The sequence below is a fragment of the Hylaeus anthracinus genome, unplaced genomic scaffold (genome assembly GCF_026225885.1).
Source record: "Hylaeus anthracinus isolate JK02 unplaced genomic scaffold, UHH_iyHylAnth1.0_haploid 11994, whole genome shotgun sequence".
Classification (NCBI taxonomy): Eukaryota; Metazoa; Arthropoda; class Insecta; order Hymenoptera; family Colletidae; genus Hylaeus; species Hylaeus anthracinus.
The window spans coordinates 587,301-612,100 of record NW_026534341.1 but is presented as its reverse complement, the minus strand read 5'-3'; the positions used below and the strand labels follow the sequence as shown (position 1 = coordinate 612,100).

The following is a 24,800-nucleotide window of genomic DNA, read 5'->3' as shown; positions in this document are numbered from 1 at the left end:
CGAGGACAAACTTGAGCGTTTTCCCGATAGAGGCGCTGACCAAACTCCGAAATTAGTTCAGCTCGTTCGACACTAGGTGGCGACGACAACAATAAGTTGTGACGTCATCTATTAGTAACAGTGCGAACTATTTCCACTACAAACTTGTAATATAGATTAGTAAAATTAGTACTATAATCACTATTTCCAATTAACTAAAATATCGAAAGATTGATCTCTTTCGATAACATTAAATCTTGGGAGGAATAAAAGTCGTATTATTAATTACTCATAATATAATTTATTAAAAGAGACAATGAATTGTCAGTAGCAAATATTTCATTAGGATAAATTACATTGACATTATGTATAATATATATTTTTACATGTATATAAGGACCTATCGTGTTCTTAAGGCCTCTAAGATACATAGCAACCAAAAGCTACCAACTGCTTACAGTGGAATGCTTTGATTAATAAAATGATACGCGAAATCGGTTATATGTATATACAATTATTTACTATCTATGTATCGATGGAAGAATTCACATTTCTTATGGAAATGTACGTGTAAATCCCTATGCGAACTGTCAAAATAAAAATCAGTGAAAAGTTGTGCTTAACTGTTTGAAAATTCCTAAACAAAATGCATTAAATGCAATCTTCTTTCATCGATACTGTTGATACACGATTTGATTAAGTAAAAATGTTTATAAATGCTAAATTTTCATAAATAAATTCATTGAGTTGTAGCAAACAGAAAAGATTATTTAGCGAGACTCAGAATTCAGTTCGTATCAACAGCATTGCAGTGCCTACATTTTTACAAATACGCAATGAAACAGTCTGTTAATCTCGCTTGTATACCGATACATTGCAGACAGTTTTCCATATTAACAGTAACATCAACATTTTCTTAACTTGGTGCTCATCATTTCTCTTAAGCCATTCTAATGCTCTGAATTATTTGAAATACAGCTGAAAATTAAAAAGTTTGAATGAAACAAATTTTATTTAAATCAATAAAAAAAATGAACAGCCATCATAATTAAACTTACCAGAACCACATACAACAAAAAGGAAGAGTGCTAGGAGACAAGGCCCCACTGGAGATCCTTCATCTTGAGGTTTCTACAATAAATGCATTGCATGTTGATATTAATAATATACACAAAATGATCGAAATGCTACTTCCAAAACTATTACGTATATTTCGATTACATATGGTAGAAATGTTACTTTATTACATTATGTTTAAAACTATCGAGTAATAAACAGTTTTCAAAGATTCAGAAATGATCGAATTAGTATTCTAAAATAAATACTCTAAAATAAAATACGATGCTACGATACTGTCGTAAACGTCATTGTACCACATATGTTATTAGCACTCGTACAGGTAACAGAGTTTATAACCTCAAATCTAAAAGGTGACAACCGCTTCTTTTCGTAAGACTTAAATCGTCCAATGTACGATTAACGATAAATAAAAAGAACTTTACGAAAGAGTAAATCGGTTAGCTTACCGACGATTTAGGTACGTTTCCACGAAGCATGATGTTTTTCGTGGCTTTTTCGTTGGCGATGCGCATTCTCTGTTTAGGTGCCATTTCGACAGCTTCTCGTACGTTGTTTGTACTCGAAGAAAGTTGGGAAGAAGGTGGTCGTCGATTGAAATGCTACTCTTGTCACTCGTTTACCACTTCAATATGTAAAAACCTCCGAACAACAAACAGGTGTGTACAGGCTCACGCTTGGCACCCGAACTGCGTCGACGTGTGCGCTTTGACACGTGAATAACTCACATTTGTACGACAGAGCAGCTTTTAGTGCCACACTGGCACCATTTAAGTCATCTCAGCGACTGTACAATCACATGTAATATCGCGTGAAGCATCAGTATACGTGTAACCTTATTATTTTGTAATTTTACGTTGTTTTTATTTAGCCATTTATGTATATTAATAGCATTAATAACGTATGAACGATTTACGCGGAATTACTTTGGGCAACGTGGTACTTTCCTATTTTGTATCGCGAACAATCGAAATGCTCTCATGATTCGTTTTGTGGAATTTTTTTCTTTAGCGAAAATCAACGTAAAAGGAACAAATGTACGTAGAATATGGTAAGACGAGGTACGTTTAACATCGTTTTTCATTGTTGTATCAACCATTAGTTGATGGCATGTTGTAGAGATTGTTCAGCTTGTTTGTATATGATAATTGGGATCGATGCATTAATAAAAGGTGGTAGATTTGTACGTAGAAATTTTATATTTCTTAGAACTGCTACGACTAACAACAAACTGTATATTCGTTCGAATGTCCTCACTGATATTCGTCATTCGACAGTGTATCATCAGGATAAACATGTTCACTGTGATTTCCAAATCCCAATCTCCTTCGTTTTATCGTTAGTCCTTTAGCAGCGATCGATCCCCCCTTAGGCGTTTTTCTGCGTGAAGAGGGTCGCTATCGAAAGAATCATCTTATCTCTGGATATAGACTCACAATACTTTACATTTTACCAATGCACTCGTACTTTGTAGTAAAGAAAATCCACACGAATGAAATGTGGCGGATAGTATGAAGCCAATGGTAACAAAATTTGTTATGTTCACATCCTTACTTCGATCTAACACCTAGCTTATCTAAAAATTAATGTTATTAATCGTCAATACTCAAACGTCGTTCTTTATATGACTAAAATTCCAGTCTAGAGTCACACAACTGAGGCATTCCGAACAATTTCTTTTCCTTTGAAAATTATAATATACTATTTACACACAACTGGTATTTCTTTTTTATGTTTTCGAAATTCTAATGAATCCTTGACATTCGCTGGTATTTGAAAATGTTACTATTTAATCAGAAATTAATTATAAAACATTCGTGTCGAGTATATCGAAACTTTCAAAATATAAACTCATAATTCCTTTGTTAAACTTTTATGCGCTACGTATATTTTCCAGCAGTGTTCAGCGAAATTGAGCAATATTATATAGTCAGTTATCGTAAGTAAAATAGTGATCCTAGTTAGATAATCATCGGAACCTGTGTTTTATATGTATATTACGGAACTGTGACTCATGGGATGCATAATATATGCGACTGTTTGAATTGGAAAACAGTTTGTTTCGAAGATGTACGCTATCTACTAGCCATAGGACTCGACTTCAAATATTTCTGTGCTGATGAATAAATCGTTTGCTCGACTCGAACATGTTACAATGTTTCATTAATCCGGAGTAATACAAAATCTGTTGAGAAATCAATAAATATAACAACAGAAATATTTCTCAAATATTCATTGATTCGGATGTTCCGTTTTATGAAGTGCGTTTATGTTGCGATAAATGTAAGTAATTAATACTACTGGAAGAAGAGTCCTACTTTGCGAAAATCAGCAGACATCATTCTGTACGCTTTAATTTTTTTTTTTAATCCACGGCGTAGACGTTACACTAAAGTTGTGCTTTAGTCTATTTTAACTGTGGAATAAATCTTTCGCACAAATGCATTAGTACCAACGTAACCGACTGTTCCGCACATTATGCCTAAGGCCAGGCTAAATAACGCCATGTAACCGAAGTAAAATGCTGTTTGGAAGAGACCATACATTCTGAAAAAAATATGATAATGTTATTATATTTTTAACAAATTTATATTTATCATAATGAAATGCTTAATCAATGCAAACTTACTTTGTTTTAAAGAAGAAATAATAAAAGGAGTATACGTAGACATATCCAGCAGTTGAAGCTGCGGCTAAGAAACTTGTCCACTGCCTATAAAATGAACAAGAGTAAAGTGAATAAAATAAATAGATAACTTGATAACGTACACGAGTAGTCGAATAATACTCACCATCGATAATCTTCAGCGTTTAGCAAAAAGTATGTACAAACGATAGTAACGCAAACGGTTACTATCATTAAAATAACGAATACTAATAACATGAAACCGTACACGTAATAGATTTTATATGCCCAAAATGAAGTAAAAATGAAGTACCTGAAAAGAAAAGTAGAATATAATTTTACTTGTTCCACAATACTTGGCCATGTAAATGATGCAACCTACATTTCGATGAATATCGATCCGAAAGGTAGGATACCACCGAGCATTATGATGATCAGTGGTTCCATAAACCACTTTTTTTCGGGTATAGGTCGAGGAACTGCGTTAACTCTACATGGTGCGTCCGGTGTTCCAGCTAAATTACGGCCTAATACGGTTCCAACCAATGTTAATGGTAATATAACAAATATACAAATACATGTAACTGCCACCTGAACATTAAACGAATTTTGTTAACATATCGTAAATAATTACTTACATATATACACACAATTAAATATTTAATAGCGCTTACCATAGAACCGAAAGGTATAGCGCGGCTAGCATGATAATACATAGCGATAAAGTTAATGAAGAATGCTGTGCCACAGACGATAAGAGGTAACATAAAGGCACTGAGTATCATCTGTTTGATCCAAATACGTCCTCCCATGCGAGCATATAAACCTCCGCCAGCGTAACCGTTTATAGGTGATGTAGCGGCATATACAAAAATTGCTGTAGATAGCATCGACCCTCTTTCCGTATAAAGCTCTCCGAGGATAGCGAAAATGATAACGCTAAGTACAACAACTGTGACCTGAAAAACGAAACCAATCACTAAGATATTGCCTCAGCTCTTCTACGAGCGTAAATGATTAATTAACGAATGAATTACCTGATAGCCTGCACCTATAAGAGCTGAGAAAACCATCGCATGACTAGCCGGTCTAAATACATCCCCGTGAACTTGCTTCCAGCCGTATTCATCGCCTAAATCTCGTTCCATATCGTCCATTTCTTCGTCTCTACTGTATCTAGCATAGTCTTTTCTCAAGGTGCGCATTAATATCATTGAAACGAGTCCAACGAGAAATATTACCATCATGAAACTATTGAAGATACTGAACCAATGAATCTAATAAAAGTAAAAATAATTTTAATAATAAAATATAGATGTGGATTCGAATATTTGTTACTAACATTTTTCAAGTAACATTATGCTTACTCTATGTTGGAAGAAGTTAGGATCCAAGTATTTGTTGAATCTATCTTCGAATTTTTCATTACTCTTTTTCCAATTGACTTCATAACTAAAAGAAATGGCTGCACCTTGCACCAATTTCACTTTATTTTCACTGGTTAAATTTACATCAACTATTTGCTTTCCATTGTATCCTATATCAAATTTCTTGTGGGTCCAAATGTAATAAGATGTAACCCCGTTATCTTCTTCTGGTTCTCCCACAACTCCTATGGAATATCATAAAAAAGAACATTGAATAATATAGTAGTGAAGTACTATAGAGAATGAAATCAATATCGTTGTTTACCCCAAATTGGTAAGTCATCCATGTACATCTTATACCAATACTGATTCTTCACTGCATATATAAAGGCTTTTTCACTCTCTTCTGACAATCTTATTTGACAATACTCTGTTTTTGAAACATCAGCTGCCAAATACAAACAGTTATTAAAACATATAAAAAAATATAACAGGGAGTTAATGTTAATTAATTAATGAGATTAGAAAGTACCCTTAAATTCGATCTCCAGCCCACTAAATTTCAGTTCAATGCCTTGCAGTGCTTCAGAAAAAGTTTCGTGATAATGATTGATGACATCCTTTGTGCCCATACAAAAAGGTAACGAATAGTACGAGTAAGTTTCTTGGCGATTATGATATGGTCCAACAGTACTCATCCACAGTACAACCTCGTCGTTATCGTCGTACTAACAAAAGAATTATTGTTACATTCCTTAAAATTAAGGTGTAAAAGTATCAAAAGTTTTATTTCAAGAATAATATAAATTTACAATAACATATTCGCTCGTGTTAGAAGTATAATGAAAGAATTAGGATAATGAGGAATGCAAGGTCAGCATCATTGAGCCAACGAGGATATGGTTAAGATGTACTTGTAACTTTGACATTTTAGAAATATGTCAATTTGTGGAAACTTACAACGTGAGTGTGCTCGTCGGGACGGGCAAAGGGGAGTAGGCTAAGCGCCATAAAGTGGAATAACAATCGACCCCGACACATGTTCATCGTGACGGGAAGGCGCGCTAGGCGCCTTATGCTACTACAGACAAAAATTCAATGATATCCGACAATACAAACACTCCATAGATTCACGAAACGTGACCAACGTAGCAGAAACACCGGACGGACAGACACCAGCGGACACGTATTAAAATGCAACGATGACACTCGCTGTAACCGCTAATACGCGCTAGCTGTTGACGATGATTCACCTGCTGTCACGTCAGGTGTCACTTACATCGACTATCTTAGATTATCAGAGTCGCGATTTTGATTGGTCGCCGCCATTTTATATGTTATTTACACGACGATTTAGACGTTTATTCTATAGGTACGAATAGGTACCAAACATCGTAACCCTCGAAGCTTTTGCGCCATTGAGCTTTAGTTTTTATAATATCAATCGTTAAAGTTCATAAAGTTTCGTCATGTGGTAGGTTTCGAATTTAAAAAAATTCTTACAGATTACGGTTTGGCGTAGTAGCTGGAGCGTCAGACTCATGAAGACTCATACGTTGGCGGCCACGGTTCGAGTCTCCTCCGCGGGGATTTTTTTTTTCTTTTATTAACAGAAAAAAATAACTATACTCTATGAAATTCTAAAAGAATCGATAAAACGAAGAAAATACTTGATATTTTACTATGAATCGTTTAAAAGAAAGTCAAAGATATATTTATTTTTTACAGATTCTTTTTGTTATAATTACACAAAACGAAATCTTGTTATAATTATTCCTCCGGCCAAGGCTTTCCTATACCTTGAGACGCACCCATTCTCGATGGATCTTGACTCGGATAATGTATCGGAGTAGTCCCTGGTGGGAAAATTGGCGTTGCGGCGGCTGCTGCCATTTGCGGTGGAAACATAAATTGTGGAGCTACTGGTGGAGGGGGAATCATCATTGGTGGAATCATGCCAGGAGTAGTTTGTAGGTTGAAGAAGTTGTTTCCCATGCTTTCAGGTGGTGGTGGTAGCGCTCCAGGTAAACCTGGTACAGGTTCTAAGATCTCTCTAGTTGCCTCTGCTGCGGACACGGTTTGCCTGCCTTGCGATCTGCCCCATTTAATAGTCAATCTTCTTCCTCCCAATATCAGTTTGTTAAACGTCCTTTCCGCTGCAGCTTCTGCAGCGCTTCTTTGCGTGTACTGAATAAATGCGCACTGCTGGCGAGGAACCATCGTTACCGAACGTATTTCTCCGTACTGATAGAAATGATCGCGCAACTGCTTTTCCGTTAAGATGTCTCCTAAGTTACCAATGTATAGAGTCGTAATCGATTTATCTTCCGGGGGGTCTAACTTCGGCATAGCCGCAGCTCTGCGCATTAATTTATCCGCCACAGGATCGTTCACACCGTAATAACGATCCTTAATGTTCTGATCGGCCAATGGATCGTCGGGATCGGTAGGTTTCTCGTGACGATAAGGACATTCTTCTCCTCTTTTACATTCTCCCTTAACCCAAAAGGAACAAATGTGCGGTCTATTCCTTTTATAATAAGGACTCGTTCTCGCCAGTTTCATCAGTAAATCGCTGGCAGCCGCGGATTTACCGACGGCACCAGCCGGCGTTGTCGGATCAATCTTACCAATTTCGCTATCTATGTTTTGTACGTAATATTCTTTGTTTACATCAGATCTGGGCAAGTCGTCTTTAATTTTAAGTGCTGCGTCGCGTACTTGGATTGGCAAACCGTATTCTAAATCGAGTAAACATGTTTGACACACATTTTTTAAACGACTGCAAGTTTGACATACTTCGGTCTTCTTGAAACGCATTCTCGCGCCAGGACACCACCTGAATACTGTGAACGGTCGCATACATATTTTACACTCCTTTCCGTATCTTTCTTTTGTCTGTAAACAGGCAATAATTGAGCAATAATGGAAACATAAATTTTTATAAAATTAACTCACCATTCGAATATACGGATTATCACCTAAGCAAGTTTGACATAGTATCGGAAATTCCTAAAATGAAACATAATGCTTTGATAAACGTTCCCCTTTTAACGAGCTAAAATTAGGATACGAATTCGACAGTACTCACAGCATCTTCCCAATTCTGCCTATTGTACGTGTTTGTTGTTTTCGACGTGGCCATTTCGAGCTACTTTATTATATATAAAATCCTTGGATTCGTTTCACAACTCACAACAAAGCAATACACCATAGATACACCTTCGACGAGTATCGTAAATAGAGTCAATCGTCATTAATCAACAACATGGGCGTACATTGATACGTATCGTTCATTGATAACAGACGACACACGGAAGAACACTTGTGGTGACCTCTGACGATAATTAACGGTACACTCTTTATTGAAAATACAACGGACCAATGAAATGAAATTTATGATGGCAGATACTCGAACCATAGAAATTCGACTTGAGACACCCGTTCGATGCGTTTATGAATACTCGAATAGGTAGGGTAGGTATGGTAGAAGTTAGCAACAAACGAAACCGTCAGGGGTGGGAGATGCTTCCATCGGGAAAGAACGGTTAGAGGGACTCGCGACGCAGAAGGCCGCGGGAGAAGCTGTACGTGCTCGTTGCAAAATGGCCACGTCCGACTCCAAAGCGCCTCTGCGAACCGTGAAAAGGGTCCAATTCGGCATTCTTTCACCCGATGAAATAGTAAGTTCGTTACTTGTAAACGACTGAACACGTGAGATATCGTTTGTGTCGCGTTTCGCGAAATTTTCATCATCAGTCGACATTTTGTGAAACCTTATCGCGTGAGGAGGCATTCGATGTTCCTTCTAAACAGACGCGCGTGATGATTTTTGATTGGTGCTTCTTGTTTGTATTGGTCTATTTATGCGGGAAAATACCGTATAAAATTATATGATACGTGCAATTAGAATTGTTTATTATACGATTGTTATTTTTTAATATGGATGTTTACAATTTACTTTTCTTTTCCATTAACTACTCAGAGTAATTTTTTAATAAAGACTCATGAGAATATGAAAATGTTTTGATTGAATATCGATAAAGAGTAAAGAAGATTAAATTCCAATATAAGTCTATGTATATTGTACAATTTACATACAACTTGTAATAAATGAAAATGTTTGGCTATGATGATAAATATATAGTTGTATTTCTTTACTACATTTCTTTACTTTGTTGCCCTATTATTCCTCTTACAATTATATACTTATTTGTATGTTTACATTCCATGTTATATGAGAAAAGACCAGTTTCAGAATCGCATCGGATAGCAGGAAATTATCAATTTGATTTAATTTTATATAATGTTTTGCGCAGCGTCGGATGTCTGTCACAGATGGCGGCATTCGCTTTCCAGAAACCATGGAAGGTGGTCGCCCGAAGCTTGGGGGTCTCATGGACCCGAGGCAGGGTGTCATCGACAGAAATTCTCGGTGCCAGACATGCGCCGGTAACATGACCGAATGCCCAGGGCACTTTGGTCATATAGATTTGGCCAAACCAGTCTTTCACGTTGGTTTTATAACAAAAACAATAAAGCTTTTAAGATGCGTGTGTTTTTATTGTTCAAAAATGCTCGTTAGTCCGGTAAGTCCGAGTCAATTAATTACTTATTCCACCTGTTAATATTATAAGCTTTTAACGCTACGTTTTTATTTGCAGCACAATCCGAAAATAAAAGAAATCGTCATGAAAACTAAAGGTCAGCCGCGTAAACGTCTGACGTTCGTTTACGATTTATGTAAAAGTAAAAATATTTGCGAGGGCGGAGACGAAATGGATATCAACAAGGAAAATCAGGAGCAACAGCCCACGGATAGGAAACCAGGACACGGTGGTTGCGGTAGATACCAACCTAATCTTAGGAGATCGGGTCTGGACGTTACCGCGGAATGGAAAGACGTAAATGAAGATTCACAAGAGAAGAAAATAGCAGTAACCGCTGAAAGAGCATGGGAAATTTTAAAACATATCACAGACGAAGAGTCGTTTATTCTTGGAATGGACCCAAAATTCGCTCGTCCTGATTGGATGGTCGTAACAGTTTTACCTGTTCCACCTTTATCGGTTAGACCAGCGGTTATTATGTACGGTTCCGCTAAAAATCAGGACGACTTGACGCACAAACTTGCGGATATCATAAAATCGAACAACGAATTGATTAGAAACGAGCAGGCTGGAGCGGCGGCACACGTAATATCGGAGAACATAAAGATGTTGCAATTTCACGTAGCGACACTGGTCGACAACGATATGCCTGGAATGCCAAGAGCGATGCAAAAGTCAGGAAAACCATTGAAAGCTATAAAAGCGAGACTGAAAGGAAAAGAAGGTAGAATCAGAGGTAACTTGATGGGTAAACGCGTCGACTTCTCAGCTCGTACCGTCATCACACCAGATCCAAATTTACGCATCGACCAAGTAGGCGTGCCTCGAAGTATCGCCCAAAACTTAACATTCCCCGAAATCGTGACGCCTTTTAACATTGACAAAATGCAAGAACTCGTCAGACGCGGAAACTCTCAGTATCCAGGTGCTAAGTACATCGTTAGAGACAACGGTGAGAGAATCGATTTAAGATTTCACCCGAAACCGTCCGATCTCCATCTACAATGCGGGTATAGAGTGGAGCGTCACATTCGCGATGGCGATTTGGTGATCTTCAATCGTCAGCCAACTCTGCACAAGATGAGTATGATGGGTCACAGAGTGAAAGTTCTGCCATGGAGTACATTCCGTATGAATCTCAGCTGTACGTCACCCTACAACGCTGATTTCGACGGTGACGAGATGAACCTGCACGTCCCGCAATCGATGGAGACTCGCGCAGAAGTGGAGAATATCCACGTGACGCCGCGTCAGATCATCACGCCGCAAGCCAACAAACCCGTCATGGGTATCGTACAGGACACGCTTACAGCTGTGCGAAAAATGACGAAAAGAGACGTATTCATAGAAAAGGAACAAATGATGAACATCCTGATGTTCTTGCCAAGCTGGGACGGCAAGATGCCTCAGCCATGTATATTGAAACCGAAGCCTCTGTGGACTGGCAAACAAATTTTCTCCTTGATTATACCAGGCAACGTGAATATGATAAGAACTCACAGCACGCATCCAGATGAGGAGGACGACGGTCCGTACAAATGGATATCCCCTGGCGACACAAAGGTCATGGTAGAACACGGGGAACTCGTGATGGGTATCCTGTGTAAGAAAACTCTGGGTACATCCGCAGGTTCTCTTCTCCACATTTGTATGCTGGAGCTGGGTCACGAAGTTTGCGGACGGTTTTACGGAAATATTCAGACTGTGATTAACAACTGGTTGCTGCTGGAAGGTCACTCTATCGGTATCGGTGATACTATCGCTGATCCGCAGACTTACTTGGAAATTCAGAAAGCAATCAAAAAGGCTAAAGAGGATGTAATAGAGGTGATTCAAAAGGCTCACAACATGGAGCTGGAACCTACTCCTGGTAACACTTTGAGGCAGACTTTCGAGAATCAAGTGAACAGAATTTTGAACGACGCTCGTGACAAAACTGGTGGCTCTGCTAAGAAATCTTTGACGGAGTACAATAATCTAAAGGCTATGGTGGTATCTGGTTCGAAGGGGTCCAATATTAATATTTCTCAGGTTATCGCTTGCGTGGGTCAACAGAACGTTGAAGGTAAACGTATTCCATTCGGTTTCCGTAAGAGAACGCTACCTCATTTCATTAAAGATGATTACGGTCCCGAGTCCAGAGGATTCGTAGAGAATTCGTATCTCGCTGGTCTGACTCCGTCCGAGTTTTATTTCCACGCTATGGGAGGTCGTGAAGGTCTTATCGATACCGCTGTAAAAACTGCTGAAACTGGATACATCCAGCGTCGTTTAATAAAGGCTATGGAGTCTGTAATGGTACACTACGACGGAACGGTCAGAAACTCCGTGGGTCAGCTCATTCAGTTGCGTTACGGCGAGGACGGTTTATGCGGCGAAACTGTCGAATTCCAAAACTTGCCCACTATCAAGTTGAGCAACAAAGCTTTCGAGAAGAAATTTAAATTCGATCCAACCAACGAACGTTACCTTCGTCGCATCTTCAACGAAGATATCGTCAGAGAGATGATGGGATCTGGAGAAGTGATCTCCGAACTGGAGAGGGAATGGGAACAATTGAACAAGGATCGTGCTGTACTCAGAGAGATCTTCCCCAGCGGTGAATCGAAAGTTGTATTGCCATGTAATTTGCAGAGAATGATTTGGAACGTGCAGAAGATTTTCCACATAAACAAACGAGCACCTACCGATCTTAGTCCAATGAGAGTCATAGAAGGTGTGAAGGATCTTCTAGAGAAATGTATCATTGTGGCTGGCGACGACAGACTCAGCAAACAGGCAAACGAAAATGCCACTCTGTTATTCCAATGTTTAGTAAGGTCTACTTTGTGCACCAAGTGCGTTTCCGAAGAATTCAGGTTATCTAGCGAAGCCTTCGAATGGCTTATCGGAGAAATTGAGACAAGGTTTCAGCAAGCACAGGTATCACCTGGTGAGATGGTAGGTGCTTTGGCTGCTCAGTCGCTCGGTGAACCTGCCACTCAAATGACATTGAACACTTTCCATTTCGCTGGTGTATCGTCGAAGAACGTAACTCTCGGTGTACCTAGACTGAAGGAAATCATAAACATCAGCAAGAAACCAAAGGCTCCGTCCTTGACGGTGTTCCTAACAGGAGCCGCGGCGAGGGATGCGGAAAAAGCAAAGAACGTGCTTTGTCGATTGGAGCACACCACGCTGAGGAAAGTCACGGCGAATACCGCGATTTACTACGATCCAGATCCACAGAACACCGTAATCGCGGAGGATCAGGAATTCGTTAACGTGTATTACGAAATGCCCGACTTTGACCCGGCCAAGATATCGCCATGGTTGCTCCGTATCGAGTTAGACAGAAAGAGAATGACCGACAAAAAGTTAACCATGGAACAAATCGCGGAGAAGATAAACGCTGGTTTTGGGGACGACTTGAACTGCATATTCAACGACGACAACGCCGAAAAATTAGTCTTACGAATTAGAATAATGAACAGCGATGAAAACAAATTCCCAGAATTCGAGCAGGAGACCGTAGACAAAATGGAGGACGACATGTTCCTTCGGTGCATCGAAGCGAACATGCTGAGCGACATGACGTTACAGGGTATCGAAGCCATTGGAAAAGTATATATGCATTTACCACAAACTGATTCCAAAAAACGCATCGTTATAACGGAGACTGGCGAATTCAAAGCGATAGCGGAATGGTTGCTGGAAACTGACGGAACAAGTTTGATGAAAGTACTGAGCGAAAGAGACGTGGACCCTGTTAGGACATTTAGCAACGATATTTGTGAAATATTCCAAGTGTTAGGTATAGAGGCTGTGAGAAAGTCGGTAGAGAAAGAAATGAACGCTGTACTGCAATTCTATGGTCTTTACGTAAACTACCGTCACCTTGCTTTGCTTTGCGACGTTATGACTGCCAAAGGACACTTGATGGCTATAACGCGTCACGGAATTAACAGACAGGACACTGGCGCCCTTATGAGGTAAGTTGTTGGAAAATGATGGAACGTACCTGCAGATTCTTCGATTACATTTTATCGATGACAATCTATAGGTAAAAATAATGAAATATCACACGTAGACTTACGTGTCATCTTTTGCTTCGTTTCAGATGTTCTTTCGAAGAAACGGTAGATGTTTTATTGGACGCCGCATCTCACGCAGAGGTCGATCCTATGAGAGGAGTGTCCGAAAACATTATTATGGGACAGCTTCCGCGGATAGGAACAGGTATTATTTCCACCGTTTGGTGTATTTCAACAAAGTAAATAAATACCACATTCGATCCACTTAATTTGTATGCTTCATTTTCTTCTAGGATGTTTCGATTTGTTGTTGGATGCCGAAAAATGCAAGGCTGGTATTGAAATACCTATGGCAGTGGGAGCTGGTGTAATGGGAACCGCTGGAATGTTCTTCGGTAGCGTCGCCACGCCCAGCATGAGTCCTCAAATGACACCTTGGATGGGCGCTACTCCTGGTTACGGCGCTTCGAGCATGTCACCTGGTACGAACATTACACATAACATTATAATATTAATTAACATTCTTTTATTAACTCATCGATGATGAACGTGTAATTCTTTTCACAGCACTGGGCAGTGGTATGACACCAGGAGGTGCATGCTTCTCGCCATCAGGAGCGTCTGATGCTTCGGGGCTTTCACCCGCGTATTCCGCGTATTCGCCTCAACCAGGAAGCCCGGGAAGTCCAGGACCCAGTATGAGTCCGTACCCCATGTCACCAGCAGGTGGTGCGTCACCAAGCTATTCGCCTACATCTCCCGCCTACCTGCCAACGTCACCGAGCATGACACCGTCGAGTCCCAACTACTCGCCTACGAGTCCAACTTACTCGCCAACCAGTCCAAATTATTCACCTACGAGTCCTTCGTACTCGCCAACATCACCCAGTTACTCGCCAACGTCGCCAAGTTATTCACCAACGAGTCCCAGTTACTCGCCAACGAGTCCAAGCTACTCGCCAACGAGTCCTTCGTATTCTCCAACATCGCCCAGTTACTCGCCAACGTCACCGAGCTATTCACCAACAAGTCCAAGCTACTCGCCCACGAGTCCTTCGTATTCACCTACGAGTCCTAGTTATTCGCCAACGTCACCGAGCTATTCACCGACGAGTCCTTCGTACTCGCCAACGTCGCCAAGTTATTCGCCTACCAGTCCCAGTTACTCACCAACGAGTCCAAGCTACTCGCCGAGTTCACCGAATTACACGCCAGCCTCGCCGTCGTACTCGCCCACGAGTCCAAGTTACTCCCCCAGTTCTCCGCAATATTCGCCAGCTAGTCCCAGTTATTCGCCGAGTAGTCCGAAATATTCTCCTACGAGTCCGAGTTACTCGCCCACATCTCCATCGTTCGCTGGAACCTCGCCACAGTACACGCCAGCCAGCCCAACGTATTCGCCTACGAGCCCGACATACTCACCAACGAGTCCCTCTTACTCCCCGAGTTCACCGCAGCATACAGCTTCGGGGAGCACGAGATACTCGCCCAGCAGTCCAAACTACTCTCCCACTAGTCCTACGTACTCGCCCACAAGTCCTCAGTACTCGCCATCGAGCACCAAGTACTCGCCCACGAGTCCCACCTATACACCGACCAGTCCGAGTTACTCGCCAACGAGTCCAACGTACTCTCCGCCAGTGCCTGGATACTCGCCTACGAGTCCTACCTACTCACCGGCGTCGCCAGCCTACGAGGCAGACGATTAACAAGTATTACGCATATCTGTACGGATCTTGTATGTTAAACTCTTACCATGGATTAGGTATAAGCGCGATAAGTTGTAATTACTGCTGCTACAATTCTAAATTTTCTAAGCCCGTAAATATATATTTAGTATATAAAGTTATGCACGGTTTTTTTTCAAATTGTCGTATTTGTCACCTACATGGCCATAGTTTGGGTACTTTGGTTCTTCTATTTCAAGGAAGAAGAACGAGTGCTCCATTTTAAGGGACATTCCCGAACACTGGGCGAACGGAAGACGACGCGCGAGTACGATGGTAAATTTCTTATGCCGTGTTTGTTGTATCGAAGAGAGACGCTAAACCAAAGACACGATTAGTACACCAAATGTACTACATTTTGCATATTCATGACCTACCCCATGTGTATTCATAACTTGACGTACAAAATGTACTAATGCTTTACATAAGTCTCAAATCTATAGAGTGTCCGATACATATTAAATTGATAACACTTATTTTAAAGCGAATGTTAAATTACTCTCATATTTCAAGTAACGAAATCATTATTTTAGATAACAAAGCGTGAAGGAAAGAGTTGTTTTAAATTTGCATTTTAAAATCGAACACTTTTCGACCTAGGTTCTTGTTAACATAAATTAATTAAATTAATAGGTACATTGCTCGTGGCAGAGTCCTACGATAGGAATCGAAAAGTTGATTATTACTTAAAGTAGCTACACTTTTCGAATACTTATTTTAATTTACCAAAGACTGTGTGTGACACGTTTGTGGGTCTTCCTTCGTTGCTCTCATCGTGTCTGGTTAAGCCATTTGCGTTCAATAAAGTATCGGGTTTCGTTTTGTGCGGTACTCGCCACCGCACACGAAAACCGGTTCAAGTTCCGCGTCGATGTCGAACAGTGTGAATTATTTCTCGTCATGAATCGCGAGAGGCTACCGCTGCTTTTTAGAAATGTTAATTCGGATCTGTCGCTTCTGTTCGCCACGTTATGTGTCATCGACATATTCGGCGTCTTTCCAATAATTGCGTTACCGCGCACGATCGTTCAATGCGGTAAGTGTCTCACTTATTCAATTTTGAAAAGGTAGATTCGCCGAATAAGAAATAGATACCCGACGAGACGATCGTTCGCTTTGTTTTAAACGAAACATGTTTAACATCTCTTGTGAATAGCTTTATTAAGTACCGTATATTTTTTGTGATGGAAAAACGCAAACATCAGTTTGATGGATTTCGGCTATTTTCTAATGTATAATATATATGTATATGTATATATACATATACAAACAATCGTTTGTATGTATAATGTAACTTTTATTTTGATTTAAATTTAAACGATTTATATAATTGACCTGTATTTAACATATTGCAATTACTGTAAGAAAGATCTATGCGAAGAATAGACGAGGTGTCGTGTGAAAGAGTTGATTATTTGAAGGAAATAAAATTGGTTAACTTGTTAAAGGAGTTTGTTATTCGAGCCATGTATTGATCGCATACAACAAATGCTCGTGTGATTTTAGGTTTGTATGGGATTCCTTTAGTTATTATCGTTTTGATGCTACAAATTTATACAGCCGTGCTCCTCGGGAAGTCATGGACAATTGCAACTTCTCTGGATCCGCAAATTTCACGAAAAAATCGGTAAGATCGTATCTTTGTTTTCTCGTATTTTCGTGGAATTTATTTTAATCTTCCTTCCAGACATCCGCTTGCTGCTGTGACCGAATTAACGTTAGGTCCTCGGGCAAGGACTTTGGTCACTATACTTTTAGATTTTACTGTTTTTGGTTGCAGTATACCTAATCTGCTGGTTGGTACGTTCTCGGTATACATTTTGATAATGTTATAATTACTTATACTTGTACTGATCGCGAATAAATTCCAGCATCACAGAATTTGCAATTGTTTGGATTAAAAGTATCTGGACAACGATTCGATCTATCTTTCTGCTATTGGCTTCTGCTCGTGGGTCTGCTTTTGTGTCCCATAATGTGGCTTGGTAGTCCACGTGACATGAAGTAAATCAATCAATCATAAAAATAATGTTTCATAGTTATAAATCAAGTGTTGGAATACTTGTATAATATTCGCAGATTGTTGGTGACAATTTCTTGCGTAATGGTCATACTAACGGCAGTTTTAATATGGTGGTGTATAATTGCCGACGATCGAGATCTCGATGTATCACCGGTACCCACTTCACCATCTTGGGATAAATTCATTTCTGGGTAAGTATATCGACAGTATTAATCACGCTTAACATCACGTGCTCTTCAATTTCATTTTTCAGATATGGTATGCTGGCATTCCAGTTTGACGTTCATCCTACGTTAATGACTGTGCAAGTGGATATGCGTCGTCCCCAGCATATCGACAAAGCTGTTACAATTTCTTTCTTAGGTAAGAAAACATTTACTTAATATTTATTCCACGACTAGCTATATCGTTAATTACAGTAAGTGGTTCGTTATTTGCTATTACTGCTGGCTTGGCTGTCTGGAGATACGGTGGTAGTACAACAGCTAATGTTCTACAAGTGGTCCCAGGAAATTTCATTATGAGCGCAGCTATTCTACTCGCTGCGCTTCAACTCTGCCTGTCGAGTGCTATAGGCCACTCCGCTCTATTTCAGGATCTGGAGGATCAATGGAATATCCAGAGATGTAATAACTGAGAGACCCTACGTCACAGATTTCAAAAAGTATCTCATCCTTCTAAGATAAATAATTTTGTGATAGCTTTTGGATGGAAAAGATGCGCGATACGATCAGCCGTTGTTCTCCTTGGGGTGGCCGTAGGAGAATCTGTGCCGAGATTCGACATCGTGATGGCTTTGATCGGAGGATCTCTAACCGGTCCACTAGTCTTTGTGCTCCCACCATTGATGTATTCGAAAGCTGTTGCTCTGAAAGCGAGATCTATGCGTACATTGACTCCCGAAGTGTATTCGTGCTCTGAGAAACGCCAGAGCCTCGGAGGAGGTATGTCAACTGATCCAAGGATTCATTCGAGATCGGTTTACTATGGCGTTTTAGGAGTGCCTAAAACCGAATGTCATCGATACTCGTACGTTTACTATGACGATACCGATGACGAGCTCGACGACGTTATGGGCTACGAGAACGATATCCTGAACACTGAAGAAACCAACGAAGAGTATGCAATGACAAGAAGAAACTACGATGGCGAACCAGTATTCGTAGATGCCAGTAGACCCTTTAGAACTTGCAGAAGAATCACAGTTTCCGAGGAACCAGTCCCCAAGTCATTTATAAATTGCGCTTTTCAAAGATGGAATAACTGGTTCGGTTACTTGATTGTACTATTCGGTATTGCTGTCACTGTTTCTTCGACCTACATTAACATTAAAAATACAATTCGTTATGTACAATTCACACCACCGTGCATCGTGAATGCTACCGTCGTACAAAATCCTACTTAAACAAGAGCGTCTTTTACAGAGTATTATGTGTTTTATAGGAGAAAAATAATACAATTGCACATACTTTTCTGCGTGATTATTATAGGTGTGACCGATACGAACACAATCAGTCTTTTATTACTGTATACGTGAACGTTTTATCAATTAAATCTGTGAGGACAAACCTGTATAAGATCAAATGTTTTCCCTTTTGGTTTGATTCGAAATTTTTTTGCGGGCTTCTAACTTTCAGAAACGTCCGCTGTGTAGCAGTGCCGCACCAACAAAAATGCGCACTCTCTGATAAAGCATGTAGACCTTCGAATTTTTATCTCTACAGAATTTATATCTATGCTATATTTATATTGATACTAAATTCTTATCTGTTCGAAATTTCATATGTTGCACAGCAGAAATTTCTGTACGCTATAGTTCATTTTTCATTTTATAATCTCGAGTAGAATGTTTCGTAACATGCACGTGTTCGTTAGAATCAGCTGATTGGATGAACTATTCTTAATCATGAAGGTTACCTTGAAAAAGCATTTCTGTGGACGTATATATACGTATTTCCTGTGAACTATAGCGAAGTTCTACTGTTTACAGGTATACATTTTTAAATAAAAACATCGTTTATCGAATAAATTCTATTTAATTCTATTATTATTCACAGAATTTTGAATAATTTTAAGATTTAACTGCGAACTTGATCGTTCGAAACGGTTTGAAATCATTCTACGTCGATACAGAAGATTCTTCTACTAGAAAAATGTAATTTGTTTCCAGACACGTGTATCGTTTTTAAGATTCTCTCGGATCTCATTGGATTTCATAGCCTTCATATGAACGATTCATTACATCACGTTGTTCAACACATAGACGAATATCCATGGTTCAACATCTTTTTGATGAGTAGTGGAAGGGATAGACCGAACTTGTGACGTTTACCAACCAGATCTTACGATTACGATACTGTCCGCTGTGCTGTGGTCTGCTCAGGTCTGCTGTGGTCCGCTGTCCTGGTCCGTATCGAACGGATCCATTTTGCGCGATTAACTTCGATTATTTCGCTTCTTGTTTCGCTCGTTCTCGATTGTCATCAAAGAAAAACTTTTTTTTTTTTAAAATGATACCAAACTGCATCAGAAACATGGGCGCGCAAACGTCAAAACGAAATGTAAGTAGAAAATCTAACGAACGACAAATGACCTCTAGCTTGCCACTTTTCAACACGTTCCATTACCAGAGTCTCATTATAATTTCTAACCACGCTATTTTCGATCGAGTGTCTTCATTGATCGTTTGATCTTTCTTTTTTTTATATCCTCTGATGACTCGCCAGTTCGGGAGCTGGAACGAGGTAATTATTCGCAGGGATTTACCGATATGTTTGTTATCACCAACGTTCTCATAGTTTGCCAATCGCACCCTGCTCATGTTCCTTCCTTCTTTGACACTTTTTCTGTAATTTTCACGTGTCTCTTTCTTTTCTTAAACGATGTAATTAAATTAGAAGATCGCTGAAATGTTACCCGTTATTAAAATTTTACACGACTTCGTAAACACGTTGCTTAAAACATGCAAATATCAAGCTTTTTTTATTATATTTTTTTTTCGCACTATTCATGACACGAACATTGCACTTTATCGCAAAAAACTGAATACAGATGATTCGAAGTTTTCAATATTTATAGGTGGTGTCTTATTTCTTTAACAAGAAGAATAATTATGCCACGGAAGCTACGTTTGAAACCAAACCTTTTCGGCTACACAAATTGGACAATGGACCATCTACCCGTGTCACTTGTACCAGAGACGAAGCCTTAGATATTTACAAGAAGCTACACACAATCCGTCGTATGGAAACAGCAGCTGGTAACCTCTATAAAGAAAAAATTGTCAGAGGTTTCTGTCATTTGTATACCGGTCAAGTAAGTATCATTTTATTAGTTCCAAAGTTTATTTTACAAACATTTTTTCTAATAAACTGTTTTTGTGTTTCTGGTAGGAAGCTTGTGCAGTTGGAATGAAAGCAGCCCTTAGGCCACAAGACTCTGTAATCACTGCTTATCGTGCTCATGGATGGACTTATTTGATGGGAATAGAACCTGTTGGAGTTCTAAGCGAATTAACTGGTAGGAAAGGAGGTAATGCAAAAGGTAAAGGTGGTTCTATGCATATGTATGCCAGGAACTTTTATGGTGGAAACGGCATTGTCGGCGCTCAAGTGAGTATTAATCGTTAGAACCGCTAAACCACCTATCCGTGTATCGTTACTAAAATAATAAACATCTAGGTGCCACTGGGAGTTGGAATTGCTCTTGCTCAGAAATACATGAACACAGGAGGTGTGTGCCTTGCATTGTATGGAGATGGTGCAGCTAATCAAGGACAGGTATTCGAAGTGTATAACATGGCAAAGTTGTGGGATATTCCCTGCATCTTTGTTTGCGAGAACAACGGATACGGTATGGGTACTAGCGTCGATCGTGCTTCCGCGAGCACAGACTATTATACAAGAGGAGATTTCGTCCCTGGAATTTGGGTTTGTCTCAAAAACAAATAATTACAAGTCCTATTATCGTGTAAATTATATTAATTAATTGGATAAATTATTAGGTGGACGGTATGGATGTTCTGGCAGTTAGGGAAGCTACCAGATTCGCTATAGACTATTGCACATCCGGTAAAGGTCCGCTCGTCATGGAGACTGTAACCTACAGATACAGCGGTCATAGTATGTCCGATCCTGGAACTAGTTATCGTACAAGAGAAGAAATCCAGGAAGTAAGACAGACTCGAGACCCTCTTACTGGTTTCAAAGAACGAATTTTGGACGCTAATCTTGTTACCCCGGATGAAATAAAAGTAAGTTCCATTGGTGCTTCGGTATCGTTAACACTGGTTAACCTTGGTATCGTTTTGTTTCAGGCTATAGAAACCGAAATAAGGAAAACGGTAGATGACGCTGTGAAAACTGCAAAGGCGGACACTGAACTTCCAAACAACGAGCTTACCGCTGATATTTATGCTGAATGTTTAGAAAAAGAAATTCGTAACATAACTCCGTTCAATCCTCTGTCGCATACGAGGATAGGTCCAGCTGTTAACGCCTAGAACAATTTTCTAGAAAAGACCTTAAACGAATTAAATCATATGAAATCTCATATATTATAAAAACACCTGCCACTGATAAAGTTCATAGCTTGTACAGAGGACCTAGAAATTTAGGCAAAACCATAGGAAATCCTTGGATAATGGTTTCGTTTACCACTTACAGTTCGGTTGTATATATACGCAGTATATATTTATTTTATTTATAGATGTATAAATAGTACCTGAAAGGAATGGGTACGCGTTCTAGACCGATTAATGGAAGATATAATATCCACTGCCACGTTGTAACCGGCGATCTTTCATGTAAATACAATACATTAATCACTGTGAATCACGACAGTAAATGTATTTAGGACAATTCGAAGGACAATACGCTATTATTCGCTCTTTTATCCTCGGTGTTACCGTACAGTGCCATTCATGCTTATTATTTCATGTTAATAGAACAATTGAACATTGCTACACTTGTAAAATATTACAAATAATACAAAACGTAATTAAAACAGAAGCCTTTACTTGAAATTCAATAAAAACGTTATTTATAACTTGTTCCAACTTATTTTCGATTCCATATAGTAATTCGTTATTTGATTTTAGAACACGGTAAATGGTGTCAATGCATTTACGAACACATCGCGCAGCGTTTCTCAAATTGAAGAAATATGACAAATGCTTCTGTGATACTTTATTCTTATTACAGAGATCTTCAAACTTGTAATGCTAATCAGTTGGTGTTTGTATATGAACTTATTAAACGCTATTAACCCTGAACCTACTACGACCGATCAAATAACCGTTTGCAAACTTTTGTGAACTGTTCTTAGATACGATACATAAATTACTTACAATTGTTTCATACATTATTGAATTTAGTAAGACGTGAAATACTTTACGTAAATATAAATGAAACGTCGATAGGTTTAATATTGAGAATAGTTTTTTTAAAAAAATATGGAACTACCTAAATTAAACGAAAATTATTAGGCGATGAGTCTCTTATAAGGGTGAAGTTTGAGAAACACTGCGCTCCGGGAGTCCATTTTTCCATCCTTGTTCTAATCGAATTCGGTCAATTCGGTGTTGTACGATCAGTAGGAATCGTGTAAACATCTCATCTTAAGTTACTTAAGCGAATATTTCATCGGTGTTGCTCATCGACCACCCAGAAACTAGTTCGGAGAGGACAGATAAACGAGCAATGGCAACCGCAGGAAGCTCGAACGCCGGCACAATTTTGCAAAAACTCGGCTTGAAGCCGATCACAAAATGTAGTCTCGTAAAGTTTTACGTCCCAGCTTTCGGCGTTGCTTCGTACACCGCATTGTCGATCAATGTGATGAATCCAAGTCTTGTCATCAGGTAAGACAACAAGGAATTCGATGAACTTCTCAACGTTAACCTCTAAAATTCAGCAAAGAAGTTTCATAATTCCGAGAGCATTACGTAATCCTCGAGCAAACATGTTCTAGCATGCTATTTTAAAAATTTTCACTGAAATTTCGATTTCCCGTCTTTCCATCGGAGATGACTACTTTAATTATGAATATAGCGATTTTTCATTGAGCCTATTCGACCTATATATTTACACCTAACTAATTTCTCATCCCAACATTCGTGTTGCCGATCATTGTCACGCGATGAGAGTAATTCAGTTTGATTGTTTTAATTTGTATCATAGCGTTGTTACTCTATATTTATAGAGTATTCCCAAAGAAAGACATCACGAACTTTTTACTGGGTAGCGCTCTCTTCGGCATCGGTTCGTATGTATATACTCGCGAGCATATGACTAAAGCTCCTGGAGGAGCAAGACTCGCGTATAGGTAAGTTTCTAGTATATTTTGATTCTTACGAATTACGTACCATAAATCTATAAATTTTTACGTTATTCTATTTTTAATAGCGCCGCTGGTGCTGTATTGCTGAGCTTTGGATCAGTTTTAGTATGGGCGGTGCTACGGTCTATCGTACCACCTAATCCTACTTTATGCACGATAGCTGGCATTGGTTCCGGTCTTGCGTTTATTAAGGTTGGTTCTAGTTATTTGAACTTTGTAGATGAACAAATACCAAAGAAGTAGATTGGTAGCATTTTCATTGTCGACACGGTATCGATATGTATTAAATACATCTAAAAAAAAAATTTGCAATAATATATTATGAAATAGTGGATTGAATCAAGAGTAAGGAAAGAAATGTATTATTAAGCAAAGAATTTTTAAATGTCTACAAATTTCTACATTTTGTATGGTCTTTGCTCCATAAATGGGAGATTATGGGTCAGAATATGTTCACAGTAATTACAAACCACTTTGTTTTTTTCCCAATTGATCATTTGCAAGATTCAAAAGATGCATTACGGGCACTGAAAGATACTTAGCTTTGTTGTACGCGTTCAAAGTTGTGATTTACGTGTCCGAAAATACAAAAAACGAACAAGCTCTATTTCTTAATTTGAGGTAGCTTTATGATGTTTATGCATTTCTTAAGGTGTACAATATGCTTATCCAAACAATAGAATAGTAATAAGAATCGTGTTATATACGTGCAAATTTTTTCTTGCAATTTCAACAAATATTTAAAACAAGAAAAAATTAAATGATTTTACGTTACAAATAAAACAAATTACAGTTTTGTAATCTATTTCCTGTAAACGTAAATATAAGAAATTAATTTATTGTTGTACATTTGTGCATGTTCCTTTTATAAAGAAAAGATATTCACGATTAATTTAAATTAAAGGAACGTGCGATGTTATAAATGCATACAAAATGCATTTAATGTAATTGGATAAGATTGTATCACTTCTTTAATAAACTCTGTTATTAAACTTGAATCTATATATTTATTAATGTTCGTGCCTGTTACGAAGAATAG

At 38.9% G+C, this 24,800-nt stretch overlaps 7 protein-coding genes across 9 annotated transcripts; 4 read left to right on the top strand and 3 right to left on the bottom strand.

Moving 5' to 3' along the window:
* Nucleotides 1–257: 257 nt before the first annotated feature.
* LOC128889124 (stress-associated endoplasmic reticulum protein 2) lies at nt 258–1,816 on the bottom strand. Its single transcript, XM_054146519.1, has 3 exons — nt 1,506–1,816; nt 1,038–1,110; nt 258–957 (listed from the first exon to the last, which is right to left on the bottom strand). The coding sequence occupies exons 1-3, from the start codon at nt 1,587–1,589 to the stop codon at nt 920–922; spliced, it is 195 nt and encodes a 64-aa protein (XP_054002494.1). The 5' UTR covers nt 1,590–1,816; the 3' UTR covers nt 258–919.
* A 416-nt stretch (nt 1,817–2,232) lies between these two features.
* LOC128889104 (transmembrane 9 superfamily member 3) lies at nt 2,233–6,293 on the bottom strand. Its single transcript, XM_054146466.1, has 10 exons — nt 6,010–6,293; nt 5,582–5,777; nt 5,375–5,497; nt 5,050–5,294; nt 4,720–4,959; nt 4,357–4,641; nt 4,065–4,273; nt 3,849–3,995; nt 3,686–3,769; nt 2,233–3,603 (listed from the first exon to the last, which is right to left on the bottom strand). Exons 1-10 carry the CDS (start codon nt 6,094–6,096, stop codon nt 3,459–3,461), a joined length of 1,761 nt encoding a protein of 586 aa, XP_054002441.1. The 5' UTR covers nt 6,097–6,293; the 3' UTR covers nt 2,233–3,458.
* Nucleotides 6,294–6,737: 444 nt separating this feature from the next.
* LOC128889113 (pre-mRNA-splicing factor RBM22) lies at nt 6,738–8,313 on the bottom strand. Its single transcript, XM_054146490.1, has 3 exons — nt 8,141–8,313; nt 8,008–8,061; nt 6,738–7,947 (listed from the first exon to the last, which is right to left on the bottom strand). The coding sequence occupies exons 1-3, from the start codon at nt 8,192–8,194 to the stop codon at nt 6,820–6,822; spliced, it is 1,236 nt and encodes a 411-aa protein (XP_054002465.1). The 5' UTR covers nt 8,195–8,313; the 3' UTR covers nt 6,738–6,819.
* A 279-nt stretch (nt 8,314–8,592) lies between these two features.
* Nucleotides 8,593–15,521, top strand: LOC128889089 (DNA-directed RNA polymerase II subunit RPB1). Its single transcript, XM_054146414.1, has 6 exons — nt 8,593–8,732; nt 9,369–9,638; nt 9,714–13,630; nt 13,759–13,877; nt 13,966–14,154; nt 14,240–15,521. The coding sequence occupies exons 1-6, from the start codon at nt 8,655–8,657 to the stop codon at nt 15,379–15,381; spliced, it is 5,715 nt and encodes a 1,904-aa protein (XP_054002389.1). The 5' UTR covers nt 8,593–8,654; the 3' UTR covers nt 15,382–15,521.
* Nucleotides 15,522–15,678: 157 nt separating this feature from the next.
* LOC128889107 (uncharacterized) lies at nt 15,679–19,955 on the top strand. Of its 2 annotated transcripts, XM_054146471.1 has the most exons (10): nt 15,679–16,435; nt 16,906–17,026; nt 17,087–17,199; nt 17,271–17,403; nt 17,479–17,613; nt 17,676–17,785; nt 17,842–18,048; nt 18,124–18,366; nt 18,421–19,412; nt 19,593–19,955. In XM_054146471.1, exons 1-9 carry the CDS (start codon nt 16,300–16,302, stop codon nt 18,825–18,827), a joined length of 1,605 nt encoding a protein of 534 aa, XP_054002446.1. In that variant the 5' UTR covers nt 15,679–16,299; the 3' UTR covers nt 18,828–19,412; nt 19,593–19,955. The 2 variants fall into 2 exon arrangements, with proteins under 2 accessions (XP_054002446.1, XP_054002445.1); XM_054146470.1 differs by having other exon boundaries at nt 18,124–19,412.
* On the top strand, nt 19,793–22,468 carry LOC128889114 (probable pyruvate dehydrogenase E1 component subunit alpha, mitochondrial). Of its 2 annotated transcripts, XM_054146491.1 has the most exons (7): nt 19,793–19,983; nt 20,149–20,166; nt 20,501–20,737; nt 20,815–21,033; nt 21,103–21,351; nt 21,426–21,674; nt 21,738–22,468. In XM_054146491.1, the coding sequence occupies exons 1-7, from the start codon at nt 19,933–19,935 to the stop codon at nt 21,921–21,923; spliced, it is 1,209 nt and encodes a 402-aa protein (XP_054002466.1). In that variant the 5' UTR covers nt 19,793–19,932; the 3' UTR covers nt 21,924–22,468. The 2 variants fall into 2 exon arrangements, with proteins under 2 accessions (XP_054002466.1, XP_054002468.1); XM_054146493.1 differs by lacking the exon at nt 20,149–20,166.
* Nucleotides 22,469–22,928: 460 nt separating this feature from the next.
* LOC128889123 (uncharacterized) lies at nt 22,929–24,759 on the top strand. The gene is made up of 3 exons (XM_054146518.1): nt 22,929–23,282; nt 23,624–23,746; nt 23,827–24,759. Exons 1-3 carry the CDS (start codon nt 23,122–23,124, stop codon nt 24,002–24,004), a joined length of 462 nt encoding a protein of 153 aa, XP_054002493.1. The 5' UTR covers nt 22,929–23,121; the 3' UTR covers nt 24,005–24,759.
* Nucleotides 24,760–24,800: the final 41 nt, after the last annotated feature.